The 15,640-nt window shown below is 61.3% G+C and overlaps 3 protein-coding genes across 3 annotated transcripts in view; 2 read left to right on the top strand and 1 right to left on the bottom strand.

The window, feature by feature from the left end:
- Positions 1-524, bottom strand: part of UBQLN4 (ubiquilin 4) — a 14,179-nt gene extending 13,655 nt beyond the window's left edge. The window contains exon 1 of the mRNA XM_025040845.1: positions 513-524. Within this exon, the coding sequence (XP_024896613.1) occupies positions 513-524 (12 nt within the window). The remainder of the gene's footprint in view (positions 1-512) is intronic.
- Positions 525-815: 291 nt separating this feature from the next.
- On the top strand, positions 816-3,780 carry LAMTOR2 (late endosomal/lysosomal adaptor, MAPK and MTOR activator 2). The gene is made up of 4 exons (XM_006923515.3): positions 816-1,034; positions 1,330-1,492; positions 3,274-3,363; positions 3,586-3,780. The coding sequence occupies exons 1-4, from the start codon at positions 967-969 to the stop codon at positions 3,640-3,642; spliced, it is 378 nt and encodes a 125-aa protein (XP_006923577.1). The 5' UTR covers positions 816-966; the 3' UTR covers positions 3,643-3,780.
- A 146-nt stretch (positions 3,781-3,926) lies between these two features.
- Positions 3,927-10,660, top strand: RAB25 (RAB25, member RAS oncogene family). Its single transcript, XM_006923514.3, has 5 exons — positions 3,927-4,991; positions 7,963-8,158; positions 9,244-9,437; positions 9,918-9,998; positions 10,382-10,660. Exons 1-5 carry the CDS (start codon positions 4,949-4,951, stop codon positions 10,507-10,509), a joined length of 642 nt encoding a protein of 213 aa, XP_006923576.1. The 5' UTR covers positions 3,927-4,948; the 3' UTR covers positions 10,510-10,660.
- Positions 10,661-15,640: the final 4,980 nt, after the last annotated feature.

The raw sequence follows: 15,640 nt of genomic DNA, 5'->3' as shown, positions 1-15,640 counted from the left end.
CTTCGCCACCCCCTCCGGACCAGCCGCAGCCACAGCGCCCCGGGCGGACTGGGGGGGCCACTGCAGCGGGGTCCGCCCAGGGCCGAGCCCGGGGTCGCGCAGCCCGGTCTGGGCCCCTGGGGGTGCTCGGGGCGGGGCCGGGGCGAGCTCCCAGCGGGAGCCCTTGGCCCATCCGAGCGGGCCCGAGCCGTGCCGAGGTCCACTCCGGCTCAAAGCTGCCCCTGCCCCCTCCGCGGGTCACTCCCGCTTCGGGACAAAGGACTCTCTGTGTCGCCGCCTTATCTCCGTTCCCGGCGATAGCTGGTCTTTCTCGGGAAGCCCAACTCCTTCCCAGGCTGGGGTTCCTTCCAGCCGGGGCTCCCCTTCTGGACGTCCCCCCAAAATCTCACCTCTAAGATGGACTGCGTGCCCCGAAGGTCGCGGCCCGAATGAACTCAATAGATTAAGTGCGGCCCCAGAGACCTGGGTTTTGCCTGCGTGGCCATCCCTGGCCTTGGTCTCCTGAACACTACCGAGCGCTTCATCTCACGGCTTTGTGTGTAATGTAGAACGTTGCTTTGAAAAGTAACCAAAAGTGCGCCTAACAAATACGGGGATTTTTAAAAAATTACTGAATCGTAGATTGTCAAACGGACATGATGACTTTTCTCTCCCCGAGGGGGTTAAATGTCCTTCCACTACCGCCACTGTCCATTTACTCCCGCTCTTTTCCCCCCATAACCGCGTGGTCCCAGCGGAGAGGCGAACTATAGTTCCCAGAATGCCTCGCGAGGGCTCAAGGAACTACAATTCCCAGTGCTTCCTGCGGCAGGGCGGGGTTGAGGCAGAACCACAAAGCCGGGCCGGGAAACTACAACTCCCAGGGTGCTCCGGGGCAGTGTTGCTGCACTACCGGGAGCAGGCGGAGGCTCGCAGGAGGCAACCCTGAGGTCTGGGTTCAAAAGCCCAGGGTCAGGAGCCGCAGGCATGCTGCGTCCCAAGGCTTTGACCCAGGTGTTAAGCCAGGCCAACACTGGAGGCGTCCAGAGCACCCTGTGAGTGCGGACCGAGGACCCGCGCGGCGAGCACGGGAGCGGAGCCGCGCGCCGCCATCCGAGGGAGGGGTGGGGAAGGTCTCCGGGAAGGGAGGGGGCGGCAGAGTGGGCAGCCGCCTTGGAGGGCCCCTCTCGAAAAGGGACCAGACGTGCTGGATGCCGTGGGCACGGTCCAGGACACACTCAGCCCGGACTCTTGCTATCTAGAGGCGCCAGTGATGGGAGCTGGGATGGGAACCCAGGCCTCTTACTTCCCATCCTGAGCAAGTCTCTCTCCCTCCCGGTGCCTCGCCAGGCTGCTGAATAACGAGGGGTCTCTGCTGGCGTACTCCGGTTACGGGGATACAGACGCCCGGGTCACTGCGGCCATCGCCAGCAACATCTGGGCCGCCTACGACCGGAACGGGAACCAGGCTTTTAATGAAGACAATCTCAAATTCATCCTCATGGACTGCATGGTATGGAGAGGGGAGCTACTTCCACTGTCCCCTCCAGGCGATCCCCACGGGGCACCTGGACCCAGTCCTGGATGGTTGGAGGGGCAGGATTTCCGGAAGATTGCTAAGAGTTGGCCCGCAGCAGCATTTATAATAGGCAGACCCCTATGAATCAGGTGGTGGTGAGGCAGGCGCCCCAGCCCCGGGGTCTGCCTGGGGTTCTGGTCTCAGCCAGCGGCTTAACACCTGTGGAACCTGGGGTAAGTTACCGAACCTCTCTGAGCTTCCTTACCTCAGCTCAGAGGTGGAGACGATAATCTCCCTACGCACACACACCCCCCTCACAGGGTCGTCGTGAAGATCAAATGAAAGTGTAGCTATAAACTGTAGAGTGACATGCACACAGAGTGCTGTCATCCCAGATTCACTGCCTCACAGAATCATGACAGTCTCCAGACCCTTGTCTGATGCCTCCAGTCTCCTCAGAAGGGAGAAGTCCAGACAGGGGAAATGGCCGTTAGGCTGCAAATGTCTCAGAAACAGACACTGTCTCACAATCACCTTTGTATCTGTCTAGTCAACACGCATTTAGGTCCCTGCAGTGTCCTCAGGACTGAGGGGAAAGTGGCAAACAGGACAGACAAAAACGGCAGCCCTAACGAAGCTTACAGCCTAATTACCTATGTCTTCAAATAAGTAAAATGTGAATGTCTTGTAAATTGTAAATATGTTTTATACAATAAGTAAAATAGACATGTAAGTTTGAAGAATAGTTCATCAGATAATGAAAATGCTATGGACAAAAATTAAACGAGGAAGTGAGATAGGGCGGGGCCTGTGTGGAAAAGGTCACATTTCATCATAGATTTGAGGGAAGTTGGCGAGCCACGTGGCTGGCAGGGGGCGAACAGTCCCGAGGGTGAGAACAGCAAGTGCAAAGGCCCTGTGGCAGGATGGTGCCTGGTCAAGGATCGACACGGTTGCTTGTGGCTGGAGTGGCCTGAGAATGGGGGAGGTTATGGGTGAGGCCAGAGAGGCGGGGGGTGTAGACCTGGTTCCTGGCACTCCGTGGGTGCCTAGTGCTGAAGCGAAATGAACAGGCCCCCTAGAGAAGCGTTCCCACTGGAACTCAGCTGCTACCTCTTCCTCAGCCCCTGCCCACCCAGCGATGCATTTCGGTTCAGCCGATGACTCCTGCTGGGTGCCTCGCCTAGAGCTGGTGCTGTAGGACAGGAGCCTTCCAACGTGTGAGCACGACCTAGCCATGAGATCGCACCGAAGTCAGAGCTCAGTGCACGGTGCCCCCACTAAAGCAGGCTCCGTGGAACAGCACCTCGCTGCGTGCAAGGCCCCGTTTCTCCTTTCCTTTTTCTTTTAACGCTGATCAACCTTCTTAGTTGATCTCCTAACCCTGGGTCAGACCCGCAGCTTGGAAAACACGGCGTGGGAAGAGAAATAGAGGCGGGCTCGCTGCCCTCCAGCGCCTTGCAGGGTCGCCCGTCCGGATAGCCCTTTGCAGACACGGAAGTCCTTCCTGTACCCTGCACCCTCGCCGGCCGGGGTGGTTAGAGCTCACGGAAAGAGAAACCGAGTCTCTGGGAGATAGAGTTTTCCCGGGTCACTTGGTTAGCAAGTGGCTGTGCTGAGGCAGGACCCTATGTCCAGGGCCGTGGTCAGCTGAAGCTCCTGCCATGCCCAGGGTGTGGAAGGAAGGTACAGTGTCTCTCAAGAGGAGCCCCTGGGAAAAGAGGGGACCCGGGATGCAAAGCAGAACACTACACCCCCTGATGTCACCCCACCAGGAGGGCCGTGTGGCCATCACTCGGGTGGCCAACCTGCTGCTGTGCATGTATGCCAAGGAGACCGTCGGCTTCGGGATGCTCAAGGCCAAGGTGTGTATGTCTCTTCCCTCCACGCCCCTGGGCCCGGCCTTCATGCTCCACCCCCGTGACCACTCCCGTCCCCGCCGCTCCCCACCGCTGTCCTGGAGTCCTCCTGTCGCCCCGTCCATGTCTGGGGGGCGGGGCTGGGTGCTCAGCATTGGATGTCGACCAGATTTGGGACCCCTCGCGTCAGGCCAGGTGTGGGACCGGTTTCCCCTCCTCCTCTCGCAGGCCCAGGCCTTGGTGCAGTACCTGGAGGAGCCCCTCACCCAAGTGGCAGCATCGTGACAGGCATCGCGGGACGCTGGGGCCGGGCCGGGCCAGAGAGATGCCCTTCGGAGGGGCAGGGCCCCCTGGGGAACCCTTCTAAGGCTGTGGGGGGAGAGTGGACTTTGTTTTTTCCAAGAATAAATTTTAGTCCCGTTGCGCCTGGGTTGCTGTCTTGGCTGGGAGGAGCGGGGCCGGCCTGGGCCCTCCACGGCCTGCAGCAGCCGGATGGGTCACATGGGTCAGGCAGCGGTGCCTCAGCTCCCTCGGCCTGTCCAGCGGTGTGGCCTCCCCTGGTCCCCGCCTCTCAGCAGAACCTTTCCCCCCCGGGTGGCAAAACCTGGCACGTGACCAGTGGGGGTCATGGTGAACAAAAACCACGGGGCCCCAAGCTTCAGTGTCCTTCGGCCCCGACGAGTGGGATGCCTCCTCTACTCTTGGGGTTCGGAGGGGCCACCCCTTCTCTTCTGGGCACTCACACGCTTACACGGACCTCCAGGGACAGACAGGATGGTTTGCTGTGTGGCCTCAGGTCCTGGCGGTGACCTCTCAGGGGCCTTCGTCCCCAGTCCGGCCCCTACACAGCCCCTCACCCCATCTGGTCGCTTCTGCCCCAGGTCTCCCCTTACCAGTGTCCCTAGAGCAGGTCTGAGTGGGGACCCATCCCAGGGGAGCAGGTAGGTGGCAGGATGCAGCTCTACCCAGGGTGAGAACCTGCCGCGCCCAGGTCTGGGCCTGTCGGGGACCAGGGATGGGCAGAGGTCGCCGGACCCGAGGTGCAGCTGCGTCCACAGCTGTGCATGGCGGCAGGGGGTCTGCATGCCGCCTGCCCTTCCTCTGGTGCCCCGGTTGCCCCGCACCAGAGGCTCAAAAGGAAAAGCAGGCCAAGCAGGTTCCTGCTCTGAAGGACGTGCGGGTCCCAGGAGCCAGCCACACACTCGGCCCTCAGCCGTCTCTCCGGAGGTCCTGTCGCCGGCCCAGCTTCCCCCCCTGTCACCACCAAGCCTGCTCAGAGGAGACACCCAACCTGCCTAACCTGTCTGACGTCACCGTCTCTCCACCCACCTGGGCCCCAGGTCCCGCGCCTGCCCTTCCTGTTCTCCGCTTCCGTCTCTCCCTACAGCGGGGCCACCTGCCAGAGCCCAGCGCCCCAGGCCCCGCCGGCCCTGCCCGCCCTCCACCCCTGGCTGTGGAAGCTTCTTCACCCCCAATGAGAGGACGGGAGGATCCCGGTCTCTTGAGAGCTGAAGGCTGAGGGCAGTGAGCCAGCACGTAGACCCGTCACCTCTGTCCTCAAAGACACCTGCGCCCTCCATGCGGAGCCAAGATGGGGAGCAGGGCCGAGGAAGATTATAACTTTGTCTTCAAGGGTGAGTGGGGTTCACCCAAGGGGAAGCCTGGGAGAGACCCAGGAAGGCAGCGGCCGAGCAGAGGCCCCCCTGGTGTTCTTCAGTCGTACCGAGGCCCCCCAGGGCTTGTCATTCCGATGGGAAGGCGAGCTGCGGGGAGGGGGACGGTCTGGTTTCTGGACGGGAGCCGGGGCGGCCGAGTGCCCTACGGTGGCAGACGCCGGTGCCACTCACTCCCTAGCAGTGCCGGGTTAGGGTGCTCAGCCCGTTCCCAGTGGAGGGCCAGATCCCTGGGGACAGTCGCGCCGCAGCCCTGGAGATGGAGGTCAGACTTCAGAGGGGACTTCCCTGCCAGGAAGGAGGGGCGCGAGCAGACTCGAGGAAGAAAGCCATTTTCTGCGCGGTGCATATGTGGAAAGGGGGAGAGAGCAGAGGTCGCCCGTGCTGGGGCCGGGCAAAGACGCGGGGAAGACGCAGCCCCCGGGCAGAGAGGCGGCTAGAACCCGAGGACTCCCAGGGCCGTGGCCGTGTCTGCCTGCCCCTTGGCCCACCTGCACTGGCTTCGGCGTGGCTGGCCTGGACGTGCGCCCGCTCGTTTCCTGCTGTCACCTCAGCCCCTGCGTGGCCCACCATCCAGCCCAGCCCCCCCACCACCCCCACCTCCACACCTCCTTCGGGACAGGGTGGACCGGCAAAGCCGATTCCCTCTCCAGCCGCCCCGCCCCGCTGCCTCTCCCGGACTCCGCCCCGCCCTCACCTGGGCCTCCCAGGTGACCTCTCTCTCAGGCATTGGGGAACCTGAACTCCCAGCATCTTTCCCAGGAAGGGAGCTGGGCCCAGGGTTCGGCATCGTCTGGGGCAGCAGTGCTGTGAGTAACTGCCGTTCACTGAGCCCTCATGACGTGCCAGCCACCAGCTCGTCAGTCACCATAACGACCCCAAAAGTTACCTTTCGTTTTGAAAGCATGTGGTCAGGAGCCAGACTGAGTTCAGTTTCAGCCCTGCCACTTACTGCTTATTACAGGTTGGGGTCTCCAGAGAAGACATTGGGGTGCAAGAGGTTTCTTACGGACCAACACCAGTGAAAGGAAGGGGGAGGAACGGGACTGGGCAGAGAGGGGAGTCAAAACGCAAGGCAGGGTCACGGAGCCTCGGCCAGGGGAGGGAGCCCCGTGACACCGTCACCGTGCTGGGGCGCTAGATGCAGGCTGCCCAGGACAGCTGTGACCTCAGGTGAGGCTGCTCTCCGCACCAGAGGCAGATGCTGAAGGAGCGGACAGCCAGAGACTGCCGACTGCGCTCCCAGGGCTGGGACAGACCCCGCCTGGCACACCTGGGCAGCGCACGGGTGTTCAACGCCAGGCTGGCTGCGTTGTCTTGTTCCGGTCATTCAGCCCCCCAAGCGCCTCCTTTCCTCGTCTGCGAAAACGCACGACGATGACGATGATGATGGTACTTGTCTTGCGGCTCTGCCCTGAGGGTTAAAGGAGTCGATGTGTGTAAAACCTTCAGCAGAGTGAGTGAGTCGGCACAGCGAGTGTCTCCACGTCACGGCCGAGGACGATGGAGAGTAAGCAGCTTCCAAAAGGTCACAAAGGCAGCACAAACCCGAGTCTGTCTGATGACAAAGCCCTGAGCACCTTCGAGGCCCACGGATGGGGTTAGGCACCCGCCCACGGGGAGGGATGAGTGGGGATGCGTTTCGGTAGGGGAGAGGCAGGACCACACCCACACGCACCCACACTGCTCCCAGCTCTCCCCTGCCTTACACAAACAAGGAATTTTTTACAAACAAGGAAACCGAGACCCAGAGGAGATGAGCCACTTGCTCGAGGCCACAAAGCTAGCAGAGGCTGAGAGGGATCAGAGCCCAGAACACGTGGCTCCCAGTCGTTGGGCACCAGCTCGCCTTTCCAGAACCCCGGGTGGCCTCCCGTAATCCTGGGCGCCCAGCTCAGGGCCGGTCTAGTCTGTGGGTCTTACGCACAGCAGCCCAGCCCTCCTGCGGTGGGTCAGGCTGGCGCTGGACCCCGCCCTCCGGCTCCAAGGCTCTTCGTGGCCCTTCTGGGGGGCCACTGTTCCTGAAAACCCGAAGGGAAGAGCACTGGCCCACCAGCAGGTCATGACAGCGACATTCTGGGCCCTGTGTCTTTACCCACGAGACAGGTTCTATTGTTCCTATTTTTTGTAAGAAAAAGGTCAGAGAGTGTAAATCACTCGCTGAAGGGCACACAGGTGGTCTAAGGCCCAGCCCTTGGTCTCCGCCCGGGAAGGCTGCGTCTCCTTGGGGACAACTGGGCCCTAACTTCTACACACTCCCCGCCATTCCTCCCTACCAAGGCGAGCGAGCCATCTGCCAAACTCCCCCCCACACTTCCATTCACACCTCCACCCCTCCCGTGCACACGCACACCAGCCTCCCACTCGCATGCATGCAAACATGCGTGTGCTCACGGCCCTGCGCCAGGGGGGTGCACCCTCCCCCAGACCTACACCCTGCCCACGGCCACGCCCCTGCTGTCCTGCCACTCAGCGCCCGAGCACCGACGCCCACGGGCGGCCCAGAGAACTCCAGCCTTGTCTCAGCAGACGGGGCCTGGAGCGCTCGGCCCCTCGGCCCGACGGGCCCATCGCGCGGAGTCGCAGACCCCAGCCTCTGCCAGGACCTCTCTGGCCGGCCTCAGTCTTCTGCCCTCCTGCCCCTGCTGGCGTGCAGGCCCCCCCATCCCCCGGCTGCAGGGGACCGACGCCCACGGGCGGCCCAGAGAACTCCAGCCTTGTCTCAGCAGACGGGGCCTGGAGCGCTCGGCCCCTCGGCCCGACGGGCCCATCGCGCGGAGTCGCAGACCCCAGCCTCTGCCAGGACCTCTCTGGCCGGCCTCAGTCTTCTGCCCTCCTGCCCCTGCTGGCGTGCAGGCCCCCCCATCCCCCGGCTGCAGGGGTGGGGGCTGGCGGCTCCACCCAGCTCAGCCTGGCCTCTCCACCCCTCCAGTGGTGCTGATCGGCGAGTCGGGTGTGGGGAAGACCAACCTGCTATCCCGGTTCACGCGCAACGAGTTCAGCCACGACAGCCGAACCACCATCGGCGTCGAGTTCTCCACCCGCACCGTCATGCTGGGCACCGCCGCTGTCAAGGCCCAGATATGGGACACGGCCGGCCTGGAGCGGTACCGAGCCATCACCTCGGCGTGAGCCCGGGCCGGGGGCTGGCTGCGGCGTGGGGTGCTGGGGAAGTCCGGGAACGCTCTGGGGGACAGGCGGAGCGTGGGGGAGGAGGCGGGGCCCCCAGTGGCAGCGTGCTGGCCGTCCCCCGCCACTGAGAAGGCACCAGACTGCCAGCCACAGGTCCCAGCCAGGGCAGGGTGATACTGACTCCTGGGCTTGGACTAAGTCACTGCAGCACGGCCTTTGCTATGTGCCGAGCAAGGTACAGGCACTTTACGCTGGGTATTTTAGGTGTTCCTCCAGGTCCCATGGGAGTGAGGTGCTGTCATCCACCCCTGTTTAAATACAAGAGCCTTGAGGCTTCGTGGGGGCTGGGATGGGGGCAGGCCCGGGGCAGGGAGCACCCTCGCTCAAAGGTGCAAGGCTGGCCCCTCGGACAAGGACTCAGAGGACACCCAGGAAATTAGGCCTCCCGACACCACAAGCAGAGTGGCTTCCGGTCAGTGGGAGGCCAAATGTGAGAAGGGCGGTCTGTGAGCGTGTGGCCGGGGCAGGAGGCAGGGGGCAGGGGGCAGGGCTTTGCTTACACACACTCATCACTCGGGCTGGTCACCGGACCTCTTACGAGCCACAGCTGACTCCTCAGTAAAATAGGAGTGGTTAGGTGTCACCGGTCTGAAGAAGCTGCATCGACCCCCGGGAGTGGGAGTGGCTGGCTGCTTGCGAGGGTGCGGCAGGGTGCCATGTCAGGGAAAGACGCCTCGAGAGAGACAGAGACGAGGGCACTGAGGGCCGTGGAGCCGGGAGGATCTGGGGGCGGGGGCATCCGGGAGGCCGACCGGCGCAGAGCCCAGGTGTGTGCTGGCGGATGGCAGGGGCTAAAATCGGGACCGAGGGCCTGAGGCGGAGGGGCTGCGAGGGAAGGAGGGAGCCAGCGGTTTCCAAGCGGGGCGGGGGGCCGTCAGGCTCCCAGACCAGGGCTCCAGAAGGTGCTCGGAGCCCGGCGCCAGCCCCGTCTGGGTCTGCCTCCCCGGGCCCAAGCCCCGATCGGTGGGACGTGTCCCGGCTTTGTGGCTCGAGGGCCCTGACCTGGCCTCTGCCCACACAGGTACTACCGTGGCGCAGTGGGGGCCCTCCTGGTGTTTGACCTGACCAAGCACCAGACCTACTCCGTGGTGGAGCGCTGGCTGAAGGAGCTGTACGACCACGCCGAGGCCACCATCGTTGTCATGCTCGTGGGCAACAAGAGTGACCTCAGCCAGGCCCGGGAGGTGCCCACTGACGAGGCCCGCATGTTCGCCGGTGAGCCCCGCGGCGGCCTGAGCCCCTCTGCCCGCCCCCCCGACCTTGTGCCCCTGTGTCCCTCACTATGTCCCACCACTTGCCCTGAGAGTGTCGTTATGGGCAACTGTTTACACTGGATGTTAAGACAGCCCCGCCCTGCAGCGCTCAGAGATGCTCGTGCATGTGGGGCTCTCACCGCCTGCGTCACACCTGCCCCCGAGTCCTCCGCAGTTTGGAGGCAGCCAGAGCAGCGTTTGTGCGTGGACGCCCGAGTCCCACGGCCCCACGCCGTGGCCTGGCCAGTTCCTAGACACGGGGCCCCGAGCAAGTTCTTTTTCGTTCTTTCTGCGTTTCTGGGTGGTCAGGCCTGCCTCACAGGTGGTTCTAAGAATCAAGTGGGCGACACGGGCCAGGGGTTAGCACGCAGTAAACGTGAAGTAAATATTATTACCGTCGCCTCTGACCCCACAGTTAACGGTGCGTTTCCTTTCCTGTCAGAAAACAACGGGCTGCTGTTCCTGGAGACCTCGGCCCTGGACTCCACCAACGTGGAGCTGGCCTTCGAGACTGTCCTCAAAGGTTAGAGCTCCGCTCCGTCCGGCACCCCGTCCCATCCCCGAGGCTTCCAGAGGCTTCCATGGGTGGTGGGAGGAATGCAGACACCCAGCCTTCTCCGCCCTCTGGCTCCTCAGCCCTCCTGGGGGCCCCTAGCCTCCCCCTCAGGCCTCTCCCCTCAGCACCCCCCGCCCCAGCCTGGAGCTTAGGAGCCAGGTGACCGAGACTCAGTCCCACTCCGCCCAGGTAAGTAGAAGGGACTCAACTCCACTTCCTTCTGGCAAAACCTCGCGAAAGTGTGACCCCCGCCCTCACCCCCAGCTCTCAGAAGGGGACACGCGGTGTGTGCACGGGAGTGTGGGCTCCAAACCTCCTTCTGACCTGACTGCTGCCCTCTGCCCGCCCAGAGGTGTTTGCAAAGGTGTCCAAGCAGCGGCAGAGCAGCTCCCGGACCAGCACCATCACTGTGGGCGGCACCCAGGCTGGGCAGGAGCCCGGCCCTGGTGGGAAGCGGGCCTGCTGCATCAGCCTCTGACCTGAGCTCGGCCAGCCATGTCCCCCAAGCCCAGCCAGCCCCTGCCCTGCGGTTCCGGATGTCACCGTGGCCAGTCCCCATGCGCCCCCAACAGAGCTCTAGGTCTCCAGGCCCCGCCCACATGCCGCTGTCATCCGCCACCCCCACAGACCAGGGCCCTGAATAAAGCTGTTTTGTATCAACGCCCGGCCGTCCCGCTGCCTCCTGTCTGTGCCTCCCCTTCAACTCCAGTCCCTCCTCTGAGTCCCTGTTCCCCTTCCCCTCCCCCGCCACCCTCCCCACTGTCCCCACGGCCCCCCCAGGGCCAGCTGCCTCTGGAGTCCTGCGGTCTGGGGACAGTGCCAAGGGGGTGGGAGGTGCTCGCCCGTCCCTCTGCCAGCCCCCAGTGCAGGTGGGGGAGGACAGCATGGCAGAGGGGCTATCTCTGGGAGAGACAAAGGAAACCATCGCGGGCACCATCTGCTGCCCAGGGCCCCGGTGCCAAGAGCTGAGGTCACGCCAACGCCGGGGTGAGGGGAGGAGGCAGAAGGGAGACGGCAGGGAGAAGGGGAGTCGGGGTCAGCCCTGTTTGTGGGGTGCGTGCTGGGGAAAGACGGGGTTCAGCTTAGGAGGCGGCGGCTCCAGGTCTTCAATCCGGCTTTCCTCCTGACCCCAAAGAAGAGGGGCTGTGGTGTGCGGGGCCAGGTTGACTCTGGTGGGGAAGTCCTGTTTCTCAGGCTCTGCCTCTTCTCCATGGGGCCCCCAGCCTCTCCATCGAGGGTGGACGGAGGTCTGACTGTACCCCCAAGGAATAGACAGGGGTAAATGGGGAGAAGGGAGGGGATGGGATGTTGGGTCTCCAGCCAGGAGCAGTGAAGAACAGGCAGGAGGGGCCAGCCACTTCCTGTGAGGTGGGCAGGGGCCCCCAGAATCGCTGGAGAAGGCCCCCCCTCCAGTCCCCACAGGCAGACACAAAAGCCAGAGCCTTAAGTAATAATCCTTTTAATAAAATTAAGTTCTTAATAGCACATTTAATACATTAACCCTCCCCCTTCTTGGTTTCTCTGCATTTTGTGCAACATCACTTTGACTAGATTATTCATGGGTCCGTTTTGTTTCCCGCCTTTATTTTGCTTTTGAACTATTTTTCCTCGGTGGAGTCCTGTGTTCTCACTAGAAGCCTCAAATTAAGTCTGACCACGATCCTACTCTACTTTCTACAGCCGAGAGACCACCCCCTGCCCCAGGGCTGTCTCCGCCCACCCCCCCTACCCCACCCGCACCCTCGAGCGGGAAGGAAGCCCCCCCCACCCTAGACGCTACCTTCCCAAACTAGCGGGGTTTCTAGGACAAAAAGAGCAGGGGCACTGTCCCTAGGTGCGGCGAGAAGTCGGCTGGGGAGAGGGAGATGCGTTTGGGGTCTAGGGCCAGGAAGGGCATGGCAGTCATTGGTGTCACGGAGCAGGGTCCTCTTGGCAAAAAGAGCCGAGGGGCCCTGCACCCCCCCGGATGGCCTCGGGGGCGGGGCCTGACCTGGCGACAAGCCGGGTTGCTGGAAGGCAAGTGCTCGAAACACGGATTTCTCGCATGCAAAAGCCAAGCTCCCCAATTTCCCGTGGGGAGAGCGATGAGCCCTCCAAGCCGGGGTACGGTGGGTGACCCCTACCTAAACGCTGACAGATGGAGGTGGGCCGGAGCAGAGAGGGTTAGGGTCGGGTCCCCTAGTCTCTGCTGCCCTCTCCCCGCCTCCGCGCCCTGGGGCCCCTTTTCCCGAGCCTTCAAGGACGGCGTCTCCGCCCCACGCGCCCCCGGGGCGGCGAGTCCTTGGACTCCAACTTCAGTGAGACAACGAACCACTTTGCAAGGCTGTAACGCGCAGCTCTTAAGGAACGATCGAGATTGTTACTCCTGTCGCTCGTTGCCCAAAGCTAAGTGGAATGCTGGGTGGGAGCAGGGACGGGGAGGGGAGGGAGCCCTCTGTCCCCTCGGAGCTCTGAGAAGGTGGAAAGTGCGTGCGTCTGTCTGTGGAGTGACCTACCAGGCTCTCGAACCAACCTGCAGCGGAGGGGGGGTGAGGTCACACTCCAAGGGCGGCCTCGTTTGGGCCCCGGAGGGTGGGGGCTGGGCAGTCTCCACCCTCCATTCTGTCCCCAGGTGCCTGGGCGCGGAGCAGAGTCACCCTCCCTTGCTGCCCCCACCTGGTCGACATGATCAGCGCTCGTCCTTTCCAAGACCCTGGGAACCGAGCCCCTCACCGATTTGTCCTACAAGTTAAAAAGCCAGGGGTTCTCAGAATCGACCCCCGCAGACCGGAAGCCCGCACTCTGGCATCTGAAGATGGGGTGACTCGGACACTTGCCTCTACTTTCCTTTCCTTACTTTTATACATTCTACTGGACCCCGGGGGTCCGCAACGCTACTAAACTTTAAGCTATCTGAATATCATCTACTAAGTAACTAGTAATTCTTTCTCTTTTTCTCTAGGATTATATGAAATAAATTTGAATTATTATTATTAATAATTATTTTGTAGTATTCTTTTCTTTTAAACCCCTCGGTTTCTTTTTCTTCTCTCTCGTTTTTGGTTAAAAAAATTTTTTTTTCTCTTAAATCTCACACCTCTCTGAGGGGCCTGTGGGCCTGCTGGGCCTGCTCCGGCGTCTCCTCCCCATTCGCCCTGGGACAGGGCAGTGGAAGGGGGGGGCGGCGCCCCAGGTCCTCAGTCCTCCAGCTTCCTCCTTTCTTGTTAATCCCTTTCTTTGTTTGGCTCTGCCGGCCGCCCCGAGGGGGAGGGGAGAGGGGAAGGGAGCCCATGGAGTGAAATCCTATCCACTTGCAGGGCTCCAGAGGGACACGTTCCCCCAGCCCCTGTCTCCGCCATCCGTCCCAGGATGCTCTCCCCCAAGAGCACATGACATTCCTCCCCAAAAAAAAGTGGGGGAAAAAAGGAACGTAAACCCGAACATATATTAAAAACACTTTTTTAAGATTTAACTCTGAATACAAATGTATTTTTTTCTTCTCTCCCTACATATATTCTAAACCTTCTAAAGTTTTTTTATTTTTTTTAAGGATCACTTTATCATAAAATAAAATATCCTTTTTCATATAATAAATTACCTAATAAAAAGTCTTTTTTTTTTTCATATTAGCCCAGGTTCTTTGCTACATTTATACGGTAATAAACACCTTTATTAAAATAGAATATTAAATTATAAAGAACTGTTTTTTCTTTTTTTGCTATTTGTTTTCTCTCCTCTGTTGGTCGCCTACCTCACTCCCTCTCACGCTCTCTCTCTCCTGTATTTCGTCTCTCGCTCTGTGTATTTCGCGTTTGTTTCTAGGTCTGGCTCGATTAGGAAGGGTGAGATTGAATATTCTGAGCCCCCTAGTGTAACAGTCTTCCGCCTTTGTGGGGAAGGAGTGGAGAGGGGGAGGGGGGTCGACAGACGGACATCCCACCCCCACCCCGCCCCCCACCCCGGGCGACAGAGGGTGCCCATTTTGGTTTGGTTTCTATTGTACAGATATCTCAGGATGGCTCACATCTGCAGGGAGGAGGGAAGTTGTCGCAGGCCAGTCTTCCTGGCCGTGACCTTCCTCTCCTCTCCCAAGCTGGTGGTCTGGAGGGAAGGCCGAGAGGTGAGTTCATTCACAACAGGAGGAAGGAGAGGAGGAAGTCCCCTCTGTACCCCCATCCCTGCACCCCCTCTCCACCCAGGAAGAATGGGACTCCAGAGCTTAGGTGCTCGGAGCACACCCACAACAGTCCCACCCCATTATTTACAAGAATCTCCAGGGACTCCCCCCACCCCCCACCCTCTCCTGGCCCGGCCCGCAGAACCAGGAGGGTGGGAGGCTGGTGGCGAGTGAGCGGTAGGGAGGCAGCAAAGGGGGCCGGAGGCCTGTGACAACCCATGACTCCCAACAGGCTCTGAGCCCCTAGTCCTGCTTGGCCTTGGACTGACCCCTCTCTGAAGATGTGGCTTCTCTCAACCACAACAGGTAGGACACACTTCACGATTTGCTCTGAATACGGGTTGGGGTCAGGTCCAGGAAGGGGCACGGGGAGGGGGCCCCCACAGCCTCTCCTGCTCCCTGAAACAGCAGACCCACTACCTGGCTCTGCCCCGCCCACTGCTGGGACATCCAGCGCGGGGGGGCTGCTCCCTAAACGTAATGCCCAGAGATGGCAAAGGTGGAGGGGCGGCCCTTCTGTACCCCAGTATTAGTCCCCTCCTCAAATATTCACTGAGAACGGGGATACATTCCATGAAGAATTTGAGGTGTTTCTTTGGAGGAGCGGGGGAGAGGGCCTCCAGGTGCCAGAAGAGGAATTAGGGGCGACCACCAAAATGTCCTCTCTACAACTCCCCAGGAGGATGGTGTCCCCAAAGCTGGGCTGGACAGGGCAGGAGGGAGAAGGGAAGGAAGAGACAGGGTGGGAGTGACCACGGCCACCGAGGGGAAGTACAGGGAAGGCCTGGGGAACAGGGCACAGTCAAAGGAGAGTCCGCAGGGGGCAGAGGGGAGAAGCCGGACGGGGCAGACACAGGGCAGACGGAGCCCCTCCAGCCCAGCTTTGTCGGGACGGACAGGTCTGAGCCCTTTATTGATTGACTCGCTTCCCCCTCCCCCCACAATCGATGTAGGCTTCTGAAAGGGCCCCAAGCCTCTCCCACTGCTGAAAACCCAGGAACAGAGTCCCAAGCTGGATATGGCAGTGGAGGGCCCCGAGGGCCATGTTAGGAGGTGGGACATCACGACCAGAAGGCCTGAGGATGGGAAGAGCACCTCTGGGTAAGGGATGGCGATTCTCCCCCTCCCCTCCCCTGCCCTCCCCTCCGCAGAGGGAGGGGTAGTGTGACACAGGCTGGGAGGCGGACAGAGGGGGGTCGGGACGCTTTAGCTGCCACCTCTGGCAAAATATAAGTTCCTTTTAGCTGCTTGCAGACTGAAGGGTGTGTTGAGGTATCAGAGTTGTAACTCTAGTCAATTTCCGGTCCGGCCCCCTCCCAACCTTTCCAGGACAGGGTGACCAGAGGCTCTGAAAGTGGCCCACCCTCCAGCCACCATCGCCCCCCACCCCCCAGCGAGCAAGTATCTCTAAGCACCTTGCCCCTCAAATGACTGGTTCCCAAAAGGCCCTAGT

This window comes from Pteropus alecto, unplaced genomic scaffold, assembly GCF_000325575.1.
Source record: "Pteropus alecto unplaced genomic scaffold, ASM32557v1 scaffold49, whole genome shotgun sequence".
Lineage (NCBI taxonomy): Eukaryota > Metazoa > Chordata > Mammalia > Chiroptera > Pteropodidae > Pteropus > Pteropus alecto.
This window is presented reverse-complemented; position numbering and strand designations above follow the sequence as displayed.